This window comes from Octopus sinensis, linkage group LG11, assembly GCF_006345805.1.
Source record: "Octopus sinensis linkage group LG11, ASM634580v1, whole genome shotgun sequence".
NCBI classification, from domain to species: Eukaryota; Metazoa; Mollusca; class Cephalopoda; order Octopoda; family Octopodidae; genus Octopus; species Octopus sinensis.
This window is the reverse complement of record NC_043007.1, coordinates 61497055-61518203: the sequence shown is the minus strand read 5'-3', so window position 1 is coordinate 61518203 and position 21149 is coordinate 61497055. Positions and strand designations below refer to the sequence as shown.

Below are 21149 nucleotides of genomic sequence, written 5' to 3'. Positions count from 1 at the left end.
GAAACCATTATTATTATTATTATTATTATTATTATTATTATTATTATTATTATTATTATTATTATTATCATCATCATATCATCATCATCATCATCACCATTATTATTATTATTATTATTATTATTATTATTATTATTATTATTATTATTATTATTATTATTGTGATTAAGGCGGTGAGGTGGCATACTCGTTAGCACCCTGGAGGGAATGCTTAGCGGTAATTTGCTCGTCGCTACATTCTGAGTTCAAATTCCGCCGAGTTCGACTTTGCCTATCATCCCTTCGGGGTCGATAAATTAAGTACCAGTTACGCACTAGAGTCGATGAAATCGATTAGCCCTTTCCCCAAAAATTCCAAGCCTAATTGTTGTTGTACTTACAAGGAAAGCCTATCTGTTTGCAACTCGGGAGTATTGCTAAATTTCATTGTTTTATAAAAACATCATTTGTATTTCTGATGTGTCATCTTGTTAATAGGCCGGTTAGGACTCGCATATACTAGTTGGGATATGACATATTCGCGCCTCAGGGGTTCGATTATGAGGAATTTTAAATTGTTAAATGCCATATCTTTGTGACAAAGGATAATATGGTTTCCCAAATTGTCGGGCGAGATGGCTCTTGGAACAGTCATTATAAATTTAGCTTCTGTGCACTACCTACTATAATTGGGGAAAATGTTTAGTTAATTAAAGCGGTTGCAGCTGCAATAACAAGCAAGGTAAAGAGAACAATGATACAATTCGACTTTCACCACCAGCACAAACATTATCAACAGGAAAACAGCAACCGAGAAAAATGAAAACGGCTTCGTATATGCATGCCACAAACTAGAGTCAGTAAAAATTACGGAAAAGGCATTAAGAGATGAAGAAATGCATCTCACTAAGCATAGCAGAATCATTTGTTCCCACACGCCGCGAAAAATACAAGATGGTGATAGGAGTAAAGATCGAACAAGAAAGTCTGTGGGCTTGCAGTTCGACACCTGGAAGGTAGGTCCATGCCGTCTAATTGTATCGTGAGACGCTGGACAGGCGAGCCGGTTAAATTACTCGGGGTCTGGTTTGCTCCAGATCTGGAAGTGGAGAACTGAGACGAAGTGACAAACAGGGTGGTCATTCTCACTAGAAATGGCCCAAGAGAAAGCTATCCCTGAAAGGTCGAGCAGAGATGGTAATTACATACATCACCTGTCATATATTATCGTTTGACTGTCATGCTTTGCTCCAGTTTACGTCTCACTGGGCTGGAACGCCTATATTGTCTTTAGTTTCATACAGAATTTCGGTATATTTTTTCTTTCCAGGAACTGCCATCACGCTCATATCATGCCACTACAATGGAAAGGTCTACAAATTTGGGCAAACATTCGCAGCCATAGATAAATGTAATCAGTGCGCTTGTATGACCAAAGGAAGTGTAGTGTGTACTAAAAGGATTTGCCTTAGCACAGGAATTCAAGGTAATTACAAAATATGTACTACAATCACAATGTACTGAATATTGAAATTTAAATTTGATCATAGCTAATGTAATGTTACTACTATCCTTCATTTCATCGATGTTATTATTAAATAGATAATACATGTAGCCTTTATATGTATGTGCATATGTTTATGTGAACATGCGCATGCATGTGTGCATGCCTATACGCATGTATGCATGCATGTTTGTATGTATGTATGTACTTATGTACGTTTCTCAATATTTAGGCGTGTAGACGTGTCTGTGTGTGTGTGTACATATGTACATGTGAACGTATGTTTATGTGCTGATATGTGTCTGTTCAAGTTGTATACATGACTTACTTTCTTGAAAGTTTTATACACACATATACATGTATAATGTATATATAGACATACATATATATATATATATATATATCTTTGGATGTGTGTGTGACTTTGTCCCTCTCACCAACGTCTAACGGTGAATGGATACAACGTCTTAGATACATATATGCAAATATAACCTTACTTATACATATATACAAGTATACACAATCATATAGACACTTACACACACTCACAGATATACGCATAATCTTAAAGTACACACACATATACCCTTATCCATCTATACATATATATGATATTATTTTCGCGGATAACGGTTAAAATTCAAATTTGCTTCTTTTTATTTTTATTTTTTAGTTATTTTTTATACACATATACATGTACAATACATACATATATCTACACACGTACTCATACGTGCATATATGTACATACTCATACACTCACATACACAACACATACACATACACACACGTACACACGCACATATGTAAATACGTATCAAACTATGTATGCTCATACGGTTATATATAATTACATATATGTATTTTAGTATCATGCATCTCAACATGAATGTTTGGATTTCTATATGTAAATGAGAGAAAGGGGTGGTTATAGAGGGGTACTCCTGGGTGGAATCTGAGTGTTACTCCATTCGGATTTACAGATGAGAGTGGGTTTGTATTCTTGTATACGGACAGCTTCAGTGACTTGTGTCAGCATTGCATCAGTGGGATGTGTAGATAAGATGTTTAACTCCCTAAGGAGCCCTTGCGGCAGTCTACAGCATGCTGATAAAAGATGGAGTTTGGTTTCTTTTCAATGTAGTTGTCCAGATGTTCTTTGAACTTATCATTGATGCTCCCAGAAGTCTCACCAATATATGACCCTGGGATAATCGCGCAAGCTCCTTCTTGGCACTTAATCTGGTATACAATGCTCTTCGTTTTGCAGTTCACATGTGGGTTTGCATGTTTTGGTAAATTAAATTAAAATGTTGAAGTGATTCTGGCGGTTTTTGTGTTTTTAAATGGCTTATAAACACCTTCCATGCTGCAATTGTTTATATATATATATGTACACACACACACACACACACACACACATATATATATATATATATATATATATATATATATATACACACACAGGGTGGTGCAAAATTAGGTATACAGTTATGAAAAAAGATAACATGTACATTACTCATTTATTTTTATCAAAAAAATTAAAAGTTACCATAAAAGTATTATTACACTTATGATAAATGTATTATTATGAATAATGACACTGAAAAAGTCGAAAATGACGCTAACTAATTTGATGTGCTAATAATTTTAATGCATTAAATATTATAACATTGATGTGATACTGTATACCTACTTTTGCACCCGACTGTATGTGTGTGTATATATATATATATGTGTGTGTATTATTCATATAAATACAGTGTACATTTAAACACATAAGAGGTATCCGTCATAGGATTCCATTGACGCTAGAAGGAACAGCTAAAGTCCAAACCAATATTATAGATAAAAACTCGAAGGGAATGAAAAATAAAAACATTTACCATCTATTTCCTGGACCATGGTTTCAGACTCTTTTTAGCAAATAAAATAATTTGCTAGGGGAAAGTCTTCATCAACAGATACGCGTAGATTAAACATATAAGTACGAGGCAAATCCAGCATGTGCCTCTTGCTTATACATTATAATTTTTCAAATCCACCGCACGGGCGCAGTTTTTTGTCGGCAGCAAAAAAATAACGGCATTTCTTTGAAAAATTTTCCAGGAAAAATTATCAATAACTAATAATATCAGGGTAATAAAGATTTAAAATTTTTTTTACTACCTGTACAGTGTATTTATACGAATAATATATAGTCTATTGACTAATTTTTCTACACGCTAGGCCACAGGTAGTAGAAATTTCTAAAATCTTTATTACCCTGATATACAAACTGGGACAAGAACGCAAAACATTTAGAAGACGATACAAAAAACACGGACGGGACATTCGAAGCCTTCAATCTTCAGTCAAGAACCAGAACATCCTCGCAATTTCGGCTGATTAATCTTGAGATTGCTCCGACCTGGCCAGCCCCAAAGGAAAATCTAAGCCAAGCGCATTAGATTCCTTGGAAGAAAGCCTCGAATGTATACAAAACAAAGACGGGAAAAAGGACGATGTTACACGACTAAGAATACAAAAATACGTAAAAACAATAATGATAACACGAATAAGAATACGAAAAAACATAAAAACAATAATGATAGTAATAAATAATAATAACAAAAACAGGACGTCACAGACAGACGTCTTTTCGACAGGACGGGTGAACTTGAGCTGGCGCATTAGAAAAATGCCTTGGGGCAGAGAGAGAAAAAATGTGTCTAGCCTCGACGGCTGCTGACCACGAAAAGGTCAGTTAGTCACGTGTGAGGAGAAGAGGGAGGAAAAGAGGGACAGATGAAGAAAAAAAAAGGGAACAAGGAACATATATATATATATATATATATATATATATATATATATAGGCTCTCATCGTCACATACATATATGTGTGTTTGGCTATGAGTATTTTTGTAGTTTTGTATGTGTAAAGTCAAGCTGATCAAAGTCTTTGTACCTATGTTCTTTGAGTGAGAGAGCTTCATTTTCATCTTGAATTCGTGCACAACATTTTTCTTTCCTTTTCAGTAAGAATGCCATGTCACTACAACGGAAAAATATACATAATTGGCCAAACGTTCGAAGCGATAGATAGATGCAATCAGTGCACATGCAAGGCTAGTGGAGATGTTGTGTGCACCGAAGAGATATGCCCTATCACAAAAATTACAGGTAATAATTAAAAGATGCTTTCCAAACAGATTTTACTGATCACTTGTTAAGTTCTAATGCGCAACATCTCCCACATCTTTACTAGGGTTAAATGTCAATATGTCAATCACTTTCTTTGTTTAATTCAGTGTGTTCGCTGTTACAAACCGGAAAGTGGTACAGACGTGTAACGTTGGGAAAACCGGTTCTTAGTGGGGACTGAGACGTAGTCACAGTTATTATTGTTTATGTGGCAACAACTTGTATGGTACTTTCCGTACAGGCTGGCCGTTGATTTTGCTATATGCAGATGGACGTCTATACGTGTATGAGTGAGAGTATGGGTAAGTGTCTGTATATACAAATGCTGCCAGCTATGTGATGTCATAATTTGTCTCGCTTACTATGTCTCTTGAAATTAAATCACGAATTTGATCGTTTGTTTTTGGCAGTCCAGAGCCAGACACTTGCAAATCTTTGCCTCCCATGGCCAAAACTTGATGCTCAATTTCAATCAGTGCTTGGTTAAAAATTGTTTCAGAGAACGAATATTGATATCTAGGTGTGCCTGTTGAACTGCATACTTTAAATCATCAGCCATGTCCTCATGATGTTTCAATGTTTCATCCAAAGCTGTAGGGGACTGCTAAGTTGATACATGTTCAGTATAACTGCAAAAAGGTTACTGAGTTTCCTTTGAGAATCTGATATTGATTCTTCAGTCAATGCAAGGCCCTGATGCTCACCATTTTCTAAAACACTTTGCTGACCATTTACCTTCCTCGTATCTTGGAGTGATTGTGGACCACGTTCTTCATGCAAAAGGAGCCGTAAGTAGTAGCATTCTGCTTGGCTTGAGTGGACACTGTAAACTCTTGCAAGATCGTCAGCCCCACGTTCCCTCTTGTACCATTTATTGTTTCTCCAGGTGCAATACTTGGGTAATTTTGGGTGAAGGAGTTTTCTTGCATCTTCATCTACTTGACACGACTTAAAAAAGGCAGTAAGGGTAGTTTCTTTTGCAGAAAGTGCTTGTTGTAAGGCTGTTTGTTTTGTAAAGTTAACCCTGTAGCCATTCTCTTGATGGACACTTAAATGAATGATGGTTGGGTGCTTCTCATGAATGGGAAAATTGAAGATGCTCCAAAAAGCCTCATTGGTACTGATGTATCTTTCTCTGTCATACTGTGCAACTTCGTCATTTTTATCTATCTACTGACTGCCATTCTGCATAAGAGTGTATGTTGCAGCATCTAAAGTTTTGTTTATATATTTGCAAACATACTTAACAGAGTTGCAGAATTCAACACTGACTCTGGCTACCTGTACTCGTCTTCGCTTCACTGTAGAATACTGACCATCTATAACTACCACGTCTCCCTCTTGTAGAGAATGAGAACATTGTTCTTGGAAAATTAAAATGGGGATTAAAAGAATAAATGAGTTACGTTAAAAAAATTCACAAGAGCGATTGACATAAATGGCGATTGTGAAACGCCACACGCATGCACACGCACACACACACACACACACACACACACACATACATACATACATACATACATACATACATACATACATACATACATACAATATCAAACATTGGATGAAGTGGATGTATGTGTGTGAGAGATTAAATGGGGATTAAAAGAATAAATGAGTTACGTTAAAAAAATATGCACACATACAAAAAGATGTGTGCATATGTATTTATGTATGTACGTATACGTGACAACACACCTCTTTACTTACTCTCTCTCTCTCTGTCTCTCTCTCTCTCTTTCACACATACACATAATAAACGTATACAAATGAAAACGGAAAATTTCGCCGTTGCTACGTCAATACCAGAAGTTGACATTGAGAAATCTTTTTAAAGAGAATCATATATATATAAGGCAATATTATTTATTTTAAATACAAAAAATAAAATTGAAGACCTTATGTATCCGAGGTCAAATTATTCCTGCATCACAAGTACGGAAGCAATTCGTGCAGCTGTTTTCGCGTGAAAAGCGAATACACACACAGAGGTCTATTTTATATAAGAGATATACTGATATATATATATATATATATATATCATGTTATATTACATTAGAAAGAAAGACCCAATGGATTTCAAAAAGTGAAAGAAACAAATGCTTTTTTGGTTAATATTAATGTATTTAATCAAGGTAAATACATTTCCCCTCATTATTGAAAACCTAATCTATTTAGCAAGTTGGTAAACTATCAGCCATAAAATTCTCCAGGTTTCGAAGCAAAGAAACACTGAATATCATTTTTCTTAATAAACTGCTTACCTTCTAAACAATATTTTAATGATCTGAAAAGATGACAGTCACATGGGGAAAAGTCAGGAGTATAAGGAGAATGAGGCAAAACTTCCATTTTTAGGTCCATAATCTTTTCCTGAATGTCTTGGGAAAATATATGGCTTTGCATTGTCCTGTAAGAGCAACACTACTTCATGATTGACCAATAATGGATGCTTTCTCTGCAGATTTTTGTGCAACGCCTCCAGTTGCCAACATTTTTCTGCATGAACTCTTTCGTTTTAGCTTAAAACGTCATTCTATATAGTAGAAAACACTTGTCCACAGCGGCGTGCCGTGGAAATGGATTAGAAAGTACGCGGTTGAGAAGTAAAATCCTTTACCACATAGCCAAGCCTAATTTTAAACAGGCTTGAAGTCTGTCTTTTCTTACTAAATGCACACTCCAGGCATCACGGTATATTAACTATATGTGTATATATATAAGAAGCTGGGACCGAACAGTTCCTGGCTTAAAAGAAGTAAAAGAATCAGTTAATTATAATTTTATTCAACATATTCCACTCTCACATTAACACACTTAATGCAACTAACCTTCAATTTTTATGTGTAAAAGGGCTCGGAAGGTGTGGCCTCCAGCCAGGACTTTCGAAATACCCTTGAAGCCAGGAACATTTCAGCACCCTCTCCCATATATATTTATCTTTTATCTTTCATTTTTTACCTGTCCCAGTCATTAGACTGCAGCCATGCTGGGGCACTGCTTTGAATTTTTAGTCGAAGGAATCGATCCCAGTACTTATGCTTTAAGTGTGGTATATATTCTATCGGTTTCTTTGCCGAACCGCTAAGTTAAGGAGACATAAACACACCGACACTGGTTGTCAAATGGTGATGTGGGAAAAACACAGACACACAGACACACACACACACACACACACACACACACACACACACACATATATATATATATATATATAGGTACTTATTTATATTATATAGAGGCTACTATTATTCATAGGTACCGCACGCTAGGAGGGACTTTTACAGTCAAAACTACTAAAATAAACAAATTGTACCGAATGCAAAACGTCAAAGCGAGTCATTTAAAAACAAAATTTAGTTACATATCACCTGTGATTTCGCAATCAATGCAGAATATGCATTCTATGCTCTTCAGTGCAACGAACTCAAGACATGTAAGAAAAAACACAACATCACATACCCGACAACCAACCGTAGAATTCGCCGCAGCATGTACGAATGTTTATCTTTACATATCTATGAAAATGGCGGGCTTTTTCGCAATGTATTTCGGTAACAACTTGCCTACTCAGAACAAAATATTCATAGGTACCGCACGCTAGGAGGGACTTTTACAGTCAAAACTACTAAAATAAACAAATTGTACCGAATTTTAGTAGTTTTGACTGTAAAAGTCCCTCCTAGCGTGCGTTACCTATGAATAATAGTACCCTCTATATAATATAAATAAGTATTTTCAAAGTTGAAAAAATTTACAGATTTTTCTCTTACGAGGTTTTTCACGCTAACTACTTGATACTTTCTTATAAAGATTTTATCCTATTTTAAAATTTATATATATATATATATATATATATATATATATATATATATATATATATATATATAAACATTCAAATACGACGGACTTTCAATTTCTTTCTACAAAATCCATTCACAAATTTTTGGTCGACCCGAGGCTAAAGTAGAAGACACTTGCCCAAGATGCCATGCAGTGTGACTGAACCTGGAATCTAGTGGTTGGAAAGCAAGCTTCTCTTATTTATTAAATTGGCCAGAAAGGCCTTACAAAGAAAGGAAGGTGCGGGCTGAACAAGGACATAATGAGATGAAATGATAGACGATATAATAATAATGAGGGCAACAGCAACACCCGCCGATTGCTGTTTACCCGAGCACATTGTTCTTTATAAGTACCATATTTGAGGGAACAAACCTCTCACATAGTTCAAAATAAAACCTCTTACATATTTCAAAGTAAAACATCAAGGAGACAATAAAGCTCTTACATTTACAACACAAAAAGCCATTGTGAGGCAATAAACCGCTAATACAAGTTAATTATAAATCAATGAAACAATGCAACTGGGGCACCAAGGGGATGTACAGTGTCCACCTTTGGTGGCACAACTCCCACCGAAGGTGCTTCGGGACACGCCAGCAGAGTGTCACAAACCGCCGGCAATGTCCCGTTTTTCTTTTTTTCTTTGTTTTTCTTTTTTTCCTTTGAGCCACGGGAGGGTGGGGTTCCTCCGCTTTGTCCAGCAGATCCTCCCTCCCTCCCGCAGCCTTCGGATCTTTCGGTGGGCAACCATTGTTGGCCACCTTTCGTTCTTTTCCTCTTTTCGAAGAGGTCCTCGACATCCTCCTTCTCTCCCTCCAATGAGGGAGCAGAGAGTGGTATCTTTATCAAATGCTCCAGGACCTTATTTTAGTCCTTAGGGCAGTTCTTTTTTATATGGTCCGGTTCCAGGCACAGATGACACTTGGGGTGGGGGCATCCCTCAACCATCACTGGATACCTAGACCCGGCCATTCTTAAATCATCTGGAAAAACCAGATTTTCTGCTGATTGGGTTCATAGGGTCAAAACAGCTTTTGACCCCTCCCAATCAGCCGCAGGCAGAATGTTCACATTTGGGAGATTGGTACTGCTGTCACCCAGACACTGGCGGATAGTATCCTCTATCCACTCGGACTCAATTCCGAGTGGCAAACCGCAGACCCAAAGCCCTCGTCAGCTTCTTCCCACAAGTGAGAAGAAACAAAATTTCCTTGCCCTCCAGTGACTGGGTCACGAATTCGCAAGCCTCTTCGGGGAAGTCAAACAGCAACCACACCGTTGCATATTTGATCCCCCGAGAGATAAACTTAATAGTTGGCATATATTCTGCCAACTCCTCAATCATTTGTTTTTCGAAGACGACGATGGTGTCGAGGGACTTGGAGTAAGTCCTCAACACCACTGTCTTCTTTCCAAATTCCTCTAACCATTTTTTAGGTGGTGCTATTTCCCTTTCCATAAGTTTATCTTTGTTCTTTGCCATGTGAAAAGCAAGCTTCTTACCATACAGCCACTCCTATATATGTGTGTGTGTGTGTATGGAAGGCTCTCCTCATCATATCTGTATATGTGCGTGTCTCTGCGTATTTGTGTATGTGTGTGTATAAGGCCGACCTGATCAATATTTTTGTTGTTATATTCAATTTCGTCTTCAATTCGTGCACAACATTTTTTTTCTTTTCAGTAACTAAAATAGAATGCCACTACAACGGAAAAGTATACGTAATTGGCCAAACGTTCATAGCCATTGATAAATGCAATCATTGTACATGCAAGTCCACCGGAGCTGTTGTGTGCACCGAAGCGATATGCCCTCTCCCGAAAATTACAGGTAATAACTAAAAGATGCTTTCCAAACAGATTTTACTGATCACTTGTTAAGTTCTAATGCGCAACATCTCCCACATCTTTACTAGGGTTAAATGTCAATATGTCAATCACTTTCTTTGTTTAATTCAGTGTGTTCGCTGTTACAAACCGGAAAGTGGTACAGACGTGTAACGTTGGGAAAACCGGTTCTTAGTGGGGACTGAAACGCAGTCACAGTTATTATTGTTTATGTGGCAACTACCTCTGTGGTTCTTTCCGTACAGGTTAACCGTTGATTTTGCTATATGCAGTAGGACATGTGTACGTATGTCTAGTCTTGGTGTAGGTGTGTAGGTGTATGAGCGTGTATGTATGTGGGTTGGGGGCATATATGTGTATGTGTATCTGTGTATGTTTGCGTTGGTTGTGACGGCGTTTCTCTGTGCGTGCGTGCATTTTGCGTGCGTGCGTTTGGTGTGTCTTCATTGTTCGATAATGAGGATTCAGTTGACCAATCAGGTGAACAACCTGCTTCTGAAATAACCTTTAAGTGGTTGGGTATTCCCGAGAAACATGTCTCCTTAGTGTAATTCCCAGGCAGAATCAGTATGGCACGAGCAAATGACAAGAATGTAGCTTTTGGAATTGCAGATACAATCCTCCCGACAAGCCTCTATATAGTTTCCTAATTTAAGCCACATGGTAAGGATCTGACGGGTTTCTGACAGGAAACATTTGGCCAAGACGACACAGTGGGATCGAGCCCGAAATCTCCTCTTTAAGAAGCTAACTTCTTAACTATTTCGGCCAAACTGTATGCCTGAGAGTGCTAGACAGAGAGACAGAGGAATAGGTCACGGCATATACTACGAAAAGACACGTCAGATGACAGCCGTTATCTTTTACAACTGACGACTGATGACATCGTTAGTAAAAAAACCAGGTCCCAGTAGGTTTTTCAGTCAATGACTAGCACGTACCCCTGATGCAAATTTCTTGTCAGTGTATATGTATTAGACAAAATAATTCCAGTGTAGACTATCATTCATTTCCTTGACTTCGAAGGAAAAAATATCTTCTTAAACGTATTCGTCAAGCAGGTCTTAAGGGAAAAGATTACAGCAGTGATGGCATCCGAACAGCGTTCCCAATTACTTTTCTACTATCCATAGCACTACAACTGTTCTGCCGGTATATATATATATATATATATATATATATATAATATATATATATATATATATATAATTATATATATATATACATATATACATAGTTAATCCAAACATGAAAACACAAAGAGAAAACACAACAACGCGAGGACGTGGAACAAGTATAGTATTATTGGACGCTCAGGAAAGAAGGAAATAAGGAGGGTTTAACGTTTCGAGCGGAGCTCTTCGTCAGAAACATAGGAAAAGGAAAGATCCAAAGAAAGGAAGACGGAGGAAAAAAATTGCCAACGGTACACACGCGGTCACGGAAAGGGAATGTCTTGTCAGGCTTCAGTTTACTGATTTTAACATCGATGCAAGGTCAGTTTACAGTAGACAAAGTAGTTTAAGAGTTTTTGAAATGATCACAGAGACAAATCACTGACAAAAGTGAGTTTCGGCATTCTCCTATTAGACAAACCTTTTCGATCAGAGTCTAATTTGCCCTAGCATTTGCCGGCAAGTATGTTGTCTGTGTCAATCGATCATTACTGCAGATCACTGAAAGCAAATATTTTGACCCAGAGAAACTGAACAAAGCATCGTTGCTATGTCCAGACACTTAAAGCTTCGTTTCCATACACAACACGGATATTTACTTAAAACCATTGGTTGGCTCGAATATCTTGTAGAAAACATTTGCACACATTTCAGTGCAGGGGAACTGAACCAGAAATTGAATGGTTGTGAAAGAATCTCCTAAAATACATCAAACACAGAGCCATGCCTAATTGGAAAAAATTGTAGTCAATTCTTTTTCTTAGTAAACACGCTCTCTCTCTCTCTCTCTCTCTCTCTCTCTCTCTCTCTCATATATATGTGTGTGTGTGTATGTGTGAGTGTGTGTGTGTGTGTGAAGGCGCATGGCTCAGTGGTTAGAGCGTCGAGCTTACGAGGTTGTGAGTTCGAATCCCGGACCGGGCTGCGTGTTGTGCTCTTGAGCAAGACACTTTATTTCACGTTGCTCCAGTTTACTCAGCTGTAGAAATGAGTTGCGACGTCACAGGTGCCAAGCTGTATCTGGTGTTGCCTTTCCTTTGGATAACACTGGTGGCGTGGAGAGGAGAGGCCGGTATGCATGGGCGACTGCTGGTCTTCCATAAACAATCTTGCCCGGACTTGTGCCTGGGAGAGTAACTTTCTAGCTGCAATCCCACGGCCAGTCATGACCGAAGAGGATCTCAATACATATATATATATATATATATATATATATATATATATAAACGGTGTAAGATGCAATCTTCTCATCGGGAAAGAAAGAGAGCCTCTCTCAACAATAAGACATTATAATATTTACGATGGCTGCCTAAATGATAAACAGAACGTTATTAAGTATTTAAAAAAACCGTTAGTAGATTTGACGTCAAAGGCAGATAGAAGGAGGAGAAGGGTTAAAGGGGTAGTAATTAGGAAACAAATAGAGAGAGAGGGATACGTTGATTAAAAGAATGTTCAAAGGCTTAGGAAAAAATTCCTCTATTGAAGTGAAGTGCAAGTTAAACTAATTGTTCAAACTATAATGACTGGCGAAATCACTTATATGAGTAAAATGTATGTTTCTGCCAGTGTTTACATTTGTACGATCTCTCCATAAGTGTGTTTACAAGGGGATTCTTCGAGAAGAGAATATGGAAGAGTTCAGAGTTGCAAATGTTACAAACTCTCTTGCCCTTATCGTAAGGAAAAGATACGGACAGTATGAACCAATCTAACTTAAAATCTATATTGTTGTCTTTAAGACGCCAAACTAATTTACTTAGCCCTGTGGCGTTTTCTGCTATCCCTAAATGGATAATTGGGAAGTGGACGCGCCTATATAGAATGAGACATCGGTACCAAAGAAATTTTACACTGGTATATAGAATTCTTGATCTTAGAGTTATTAGACAAAAATTTAATTCTGTTGGGATTTTCCTCAGAGATCGAAACCAAGTTTTTATTGCTACGATTATTATTATTATAATTATTATTAATAATACTATTATTATTATTATTATTATTATTATTATTATTACTATTATTATTATTATTATTATTATTACTACTACTACTACTATTACTACTATTGTTAATACAATTAATATTATTATCAACCATAATACCGTTTTGGGACGAGCGGTGGAACGGACACCAACGGTACAGACTTCGGTGTGTACCTGGACGGACTGCCGCAACTCTCGGACAGCGAGGCAGAGTGCTGCGAAGGACCGATATCTGCCTGGGAAGTACAGGAAGCGATGAAGAGTTGCACGAGAGGTAGATCGCCGGGTTTGGATGGTCTGCCCTACGAGCTTTACTTTTCAATGCCAGACTTGTTTGCGGACCTGTTGGCAAACGTCTACTGCAACTGGCAGCAAAACGGGAGAATTCCTGCTTTTGTCTGTCGAGGGGTGGTGGCTTTGCTAAAGAAGGACCCAAACAAGGGGGACGTTATAGGGAATTTCCGGCCCATCACTCTGCTCAATGCAGAGTTGAAGATTTTGGCCAAGGTGCTAGCCAAGAGATTGGCGCTTGTCGTGGACAAGCTGGTCGGCGGGACGCAGACATGCGCCGTGCCGACCAGGTCGATACACGACAACCTCCATCTCATGCGCTACATCATAGAGAGGGTGGGTAACGACGCTGGCGCGGGTGGGGCTTTGATCAACATGGATCAGAGTAAAGCCTTCGATAGGGTCGACCATCGGTACCTGGCAGCTGTCCTCAAGGCAGCCGGCTTCGGTCCAGTCTTCCGCGGGTGGATCGCTGCTTTATACAGCAACATCTGCTCGGTGATACGGGTGAACGGTCACCTTTCGGAACCGTTCGACATCTCGCGTTCGGTCCGCCAAGGATGCCCTCTCTCCTCCCTCTTGTACATTTTGACTCTCGAGCCATTACTGCGCAAGTTGGAGGCTTTGAGGGGCATCCCGCGCGATCTAGGAGGCGGAAACAGCGTGTCTGCTTATGCCGACGACGTCACCGTGGTGGTGTCGAGCCACAGGCACATTGGCCTGATTGGCGAGACGCTAAACCAGTACGAAGCGGTGACAGGGGCAAAGATTAACGCGGAAAAGTCTGTGGGCTTGCAACTGGGCACCTGGAGAGGCAAGCCCATGCCGTCCAACAGCGTCGTAGGGCGCTGGACAGACGGACCCGTTAAACTGCTCGGGGTCTGGTTCGGTCCGGACCTCCAGGTGGATAAGAACTGGGAAGAGGTGACGAGCAGGGTGGCACGTCTCACCCAGAAATGGGCCGAGAGGAAGCTGTCCCTGAAAGGTCGAGCGGAGGTGGCGAATGCGTACATCGCATCCGTCATCTATTACCGCTTGACCGTCGTCCCTTGTCCCGACCGCTGGTTGGCCAAGCTGGTACGCCTGCTCTTCGACTTTTGTGGAAGGGTCAGGTGCCACTGGTCAGGCGATCCATCTGCTGTCAACGACCGCTGAACGGAGGCCTTGGAATGCCGTGGTTGCTGTTGCGCAGACATGCGCTCAGGCTGCGGCATCTCAAGCGCTTCCTAGACGGTGAACAGGTGTGGTCGTCTTTTGTCAGACGCGATTTTCCGCAGCTCGTCTCTTTGACGGAGCTGCAGACCTGGATCAAACGTAGACCGAGAAAGGGCGCTTGGCACCTCGAGTGCCGTCAAGCCCTCTCCGCCCTCCGCCAGGCGGGCAATGCGGTCGGTTACAGCTCCACTCTAGCGTTCTATAGAGGGTTAGTGGAGGAAAAATGCGACGACGTTCTCGGGGAAACTCTAGGCGTTGAAGACGACGAACTGAGCGGTCTGTTCGGGAGGACTTTCGGGCCGGGGCCAATGGATAATTTCCAGAGGTCTCTCGCCTGGCAGTGCTACCGAGGGGCTCTGCCTGTTCGAGATAAACTCTACCGGCACGGAAGTGCCGTCAGCCGGGCCTGCCCGAGGTGTTGCCAGGACGACGAAACCGTTCTGCACGCACTCGTTCAGTGCCCGAGTATTGCTGAAATATGGGTTTATGTCGAACAGCTACTGTCACGTGTAGGACGGATCCGACTATCGGCCGAATCCATAGTGAAGATTGCCCCGCCGACCTCCTTTAACAAGGAGGGCGAGGCCGTTTTCTTGTGCCTTGTGGCTGTGGCGAAAGAAGTCGTGTGGTGGACTCGTTTGAAAGGGCTAAAGTCAGACACTTTCCTCTTTGGTCAAGGCCTCATCAACTTTTTCAAGTTTCACTTGAAAAGGAAGATGAGGTTAGAGAGGAAAGTGCTGTCCGATGGCAAGTTTTATGAAAGGTGGGTGAATTGTGCGAGACTGGCCTGTATAAATGGACCAGTTCTCAGGTTTCGCCTGTGATTTCAAAGAAAAAGGTAATGTAAAAGGAGAAGAAAGGGGACTCTCTACACCCCCTTTTTTTGACCAGGCTCCCGTTGGCTTTTCTAGGGTTTTTTCCACCAGGAACCTTTCGAGACGTCTCCCCCTTTTGGGAGTTTTTCATTGTTGAATTTTATAAGTTGTTATAAAGATTTTTACTCGATGTTTTTAAAAAAAACGGCAAAACCCTTTGTAACCTTTCGTCCTGTCTTGTCCCTTTATGTAATCATGCGTGTCAGCCCTTGTGGCCAATAAAAAAGAATTGATTATTATTATTATTATTATTATTATTATTATTATTATTATTATTATTATTACTATTATTATTATTATTATTATTAATATTATTAATACTATTATTATTATTATTCGAATTATTATAATTGTATGAGGGGTTGGAATTAACAAGATTGATTAATGTTGGAACTCCCGGATAAAGAACTTTTATTTAGCAGATTGGTATTGTGAGAAGATATAATTTGTGAGAGATTCTTAGTGTTGGAGTAAGCGATTCTAACTTTGTGGGAGTTGATAATAGAATAATATCTAGAATTTTTTTGAAAGTTCCTAGCAACCGCTTCACAGAATTGCAAAGGAAGGTTCGATTTAATTTGTTTCCCAAATGGGATTATGAACCAGATACTGTTCCTAGTGACTTTTGAATTGTACGTGGTATTATTTATAAAGGTAGGGGGGAAATTTTAAATACTTAATAACGTTCTGTTTATCATGTAGGCAGCCATCGTAAATGTTATAATATCTTGTTGTTGAGAGGGGCTCTCTTTCTTTCCTGGTGAGAAGATTTCATCTTACGCCGTTTATTCCTTTGGAATAAAACCATGCTGTCTTCGAAACATATGTCGAAAGTAAAGGAATTTTATTAACATCTTCGTTCAACTCCATTTATTTATTTATTCATATATATATATATATAATATATATATATATATTATATATATATATTGTTAATCAAACAAAATGGGAGAAAAAACAACAACGCGAGAGCGTGGTGCATGCTAAGTATTAATAGGATGCTCAGAGAAGTAAAGAAAGGGTGTTTTACAGGAGACAGGTAAGTCCAAAAGAAAAAGACGGAGGAAAAAAATTGCCAACAATCCACATGCAGTTACATTTTGGAATATATATATATGATAGGCTCCCTCGTCGTATGGCTGTATATATACTTATGAATTGTGTGTGTAATGCTGAGCTGATCAATATTTTTTTTTAATATTCTATGACTGTAGAATCTTCAGTTTCATCTTGAATTCGTACGCAATTTTTTTTTTTCAGTAACTAAACTAGAATGCCACTACAACGGAAAAGTATACATAATTGGAAAAACATTCATGGCCATTGATAAATGTAATCAGTGCACTTGCAAGTACACTGGGGTTGTTTTATGCACCGAAAAGATATGCCCTCTCACGGAAATTGCAGGTAATAACTAAAAAATTCTTTCCAAATAGTTTTACTGATCACTGGTTAGGTTCTAATGCCCAACATCTCCCGCTTCTTCACTAGGGTTAAATGTCAATATGTCAGTCACTTTCTGTTTTATTCAGTGTATTCGGTGTTACAGGAAGAAATTATTGAAATTAGTCATTACAATATTTTACCCCAATTTAGGTTTCATGTTTTTTGAAAAATGGAAATTATCAAATCAGACATTAGTGTGAGACAAAATTGACGTGGAGTCCAACAGAGAAAAGAATATTGATTGTTAAACACCAAAAATTATCCAGATATCTTATTAGCAACCTCAATTACGATTGGATCAAAGTTGAGGAAAGATATTTGAAAAATAATAAGACGCAGGAGTGGCTTGTGGTAAGTAGCTTGCTTACCAACCACATGGTTCTGGGTTCAGTCCCACTGAGTGGCACCTTGGGTAAGTGTCTTCTACTATAGCCTCGGGCCAACTGAAGCCTTGTGAGTGGATTTGGTAGACAGAAACTGAAAGAAGCCCGTCGATATATATATATATGTACGTATATATTTGTGTATCTGTGTTTGTCCCCCCCAACATCGCTTGACAACCGATGGTGGTGTGTTTACGTCCTCGTCACTTAGCGGTTCGGTAAGAGTGACCGATAGAATAAGTACTAGGCTTACAAAGAATAAGTCCTGGAATCGATTTGCTCGACTAAAGGCGGTGCTCCAGCATGGCCGCAGTCATATGACCGAAACAAATAAAAGAATAAAAGAATACCTCTTACTTGACTATCTTTCAAACACTCTTAGCTTCAACAACAACTATGCTGACCACATTTTACTTCCAAAGATGAGGCACCTATACAAATTAATTGTGATTTGATGGTTTCAAACAAGTAAAGAGAAATATCGAGAAATTATAAATTACGTATTTTACAACAATTACCAGCTTTGCTCCACTCCGATGGTAATTTCAACAGTTTGATGAATTGGAATATGACGAATATATACATATATATATATATATATATATATATATATATATATATATATATATATATATATATATATATATATATATATATATATACGTAAATAAGTATTCAACGCCACATTGGTGGATATAATTTCTTTATTTGTGAATTAAGGCTACCATTGTTTTCGTATCAAGAAAAGTAGGAAAATATCCTAGTGTCTTAACAATTTTTCAAGCCGATCACATGGAGAAATGTGTTCGCCACAACTTTGGAAAGCACAGCCTTGTTTAATTCAAATGAATAAAACAATGAATCTTAGCTGGCATCATTTGAATGATTTCTCCCTAGTATTTGCCTTTTGGGCAAATCGTTGTGCGGTCAATTTGTTTGCATTATTTTGTTTTTGTTCTGGATGTTGTGTTCTTATACTTGTGTGCTAAGGTAGTTCATCATTGGGGCATATTTCTTCTGTGTGGAATTTGTGTGCTATGTGTATTCAGATTTCACGTTCAAAAAAGGGGATATTCTGGTGAGATTACCGTCGTGGATGGTGGCTCTTGTTTGAAATATTGGAGCGTAAAGTATTATGTAAGTATACAAGGAGAGAAGGTTTCAGACCTAATGTCTAGGATGTTATCTGTTGATTGTATAATGTTTAATTTTTCAGAAATACAGAGTTCACGTTTGGTACCCGTTCTCTGTATTTTTTGGTTTTAGCAATAATTTTTCCATTCTGTTTGGGGGTTGCTTATTTCACTTTCTTTCAATATCCATATCGTATTTGACTGGGATGCTGCATGTTTATTTTTATTTTGTCTCTGAATGACGCCAGATGTTATGTACACCTTTCCTTGAATGAGTTGCTCGTCATTCTGATATACGTCTTTGCTGCTCGTTGAGGTCCGTGATCTTGACCTTGTATACGAGTTCTTTCACGAGACAGTCGTTATTTAGAGGGCAGCGGTTGGAGGATCTACAGTTGCATTCTCTTTCGTGGGTGTTTCTGGTATGTTTTTATTTATTGTGATTGAGTATTATTGACCCTATATTGTGGAGGCAACTATAGATAACTTTAGCAGTATTTCTGTTGAAAAGTGGTTGTCTATTAGTTTTAAGAACTTCTTAGATATGGTGCTGCTTTTTTCAAAAGTGTTTTTGTCGACGGATAAATTGGAGACGCGCCTGCTAATGTCGTTAACCAATTTTTAAAATTTCTGTTTGTGGGTGGTTGGGACCTATGTTTATGTACGAGGCTTCCTCGTTTGGTTTGTGGTAGGGTTTAAATTTTCCTATGTTAAGATTCATGTTAATGTCTAGGAAGTTGACTTCTTTAAGGTTGATATTAATTGTGGTTCTTAGGACTAATTCGCAAAATATTTTGCATGTTTTTCTTTATTCTTTACTCCTATATATATTGTATCTCTACTCTTGGATGCTCGTAGACATACCGAACTAAGGTAAAAATATGTTCTGTTTTCATTTATATCTTGATCGTAGATATATGTATATATAACCGCGATCGATAACGCATAACTTAGTGGTGAGGTCGTTGCATTCACGATCGCAGGATCGTGACTTCAGTTTTTAGACCGAGTGGTGCGTTGTGTTCTTCACCAAAATACTTCCTCTAACGTTGCTCAGCGATCACGTCAACACCTCACGCGAGGTAGACATTGCACCTGTTCAGACAACGCTGATTTAATGGAGGGAGTGAGCTAATGTACAGTACATACACGTGATCACTATAAACAAACCAGTTGAACAGTACGTTCGGCTAAAGCTGGACACTCATACATCGCCTTCGACAGGGAAGTCCATCATAAATAGATATAAATAAATATATATATAATAGGCTCTCGTCGCAATATCTCAATATGTATGTGTTTATGTATATTTGCGCATGTGTAAAGCTGATCAATATTTTTGTTGTCATATTCTATGACTGAGGAAGTTCCAGTTTCATCGTTAATTTGTACAAAACCTTTTTTTTCCTTTTCAGTAACTAAAATAGAATGCCGCTACTACGGTAAAGTATACATATTTGGGCAAACGTTCATAGCCATAGATAAATGTAATCACTGCACTTGCAAGTCCACTGGAATTGTTGCGTGCACCGAAAAGATATGTTCTCTCTCAAAAACTACAGGTAATAACTAAAAGATTCTTTCCAAACAGATTTTGTTGATCACTAGTTTTAATGCGCAACATCTCCAACTCCATGACGTGGTTTAAATGTCAATATGTCAATGACATTTTGTTTTATTCAGTGTGTTCACTGTTACAGACTAAAAAGTAGATGGGACGAGTAAAAAAACGGGAAAACACTTGTTCGTGTGAAATGAAAGACAGTCACAGTTATTAATGTTTATGTGGCAACAACTTGTATGGTTCTTTCCGTACAGGTTGGCCGTTCATTCTGCTATGTCGCGTGTATGCATGAGTATGGGTGTGTGAGTGTTTATGTAGGTATATATGAGTAAATGTCTGTGTGTGTGTTTGTGTGTGTGTGTGTTGTGTGTGTGTGCATTTGTGTGTGTGCGTGTGTGCGTGTGCATGTGTGAGTGTGTGTGCGTGCGGACGACAATGAGGATCAGTTGTTCCATCAGGTGGGTAGACTGCTTCTTAAGTTACGTTTAAGTGGTTGGGTAATCCGGAGAAACATGTGCGCTTAGTATAATTCTCAGACAGAATCAGTGACACGAGCGGATGACAAGAATGTCCATTTTAGAATTGTAGGCACAATCTTCCATACCAGCTTCTGTATAGTTTCCCAATTTAAGTCACAAGGTAAGAGACGACATGATTCTGATAGGAAACATTTGGCCAATACTTCATGCAGTGTGATCGAAACCGGGATCTCGTTTTAAGAA

At 38.7% G+C, this 21149-nt stretch overlaps 1 protein-coding gene across 1 annotated transcript in view; it reads left to right on the top strand.

Moving 5' to 3' along the window:
* The window catches only part of LOC115217671, a 337402-nt gene that overhangs the window by 134109 nt on the left and 182144 nt on the right, over positions 1–21149 (top strand). Inside the window, exons 23-25 of the mRNA XM_036507562.1 lie at positions 1310–1465; positions 17162–17308; positions 20279–20425. Coding sequence (XP_036363455.1) covers positions 1310–1465; positions 17162–17308; positions 20279–20425 — 450 coding nt within the window. The remainder of the gene's footprint in view (positions 1–1309; positions 1466–17161; positions 17309–20278; positions 20426–21149) is intronic.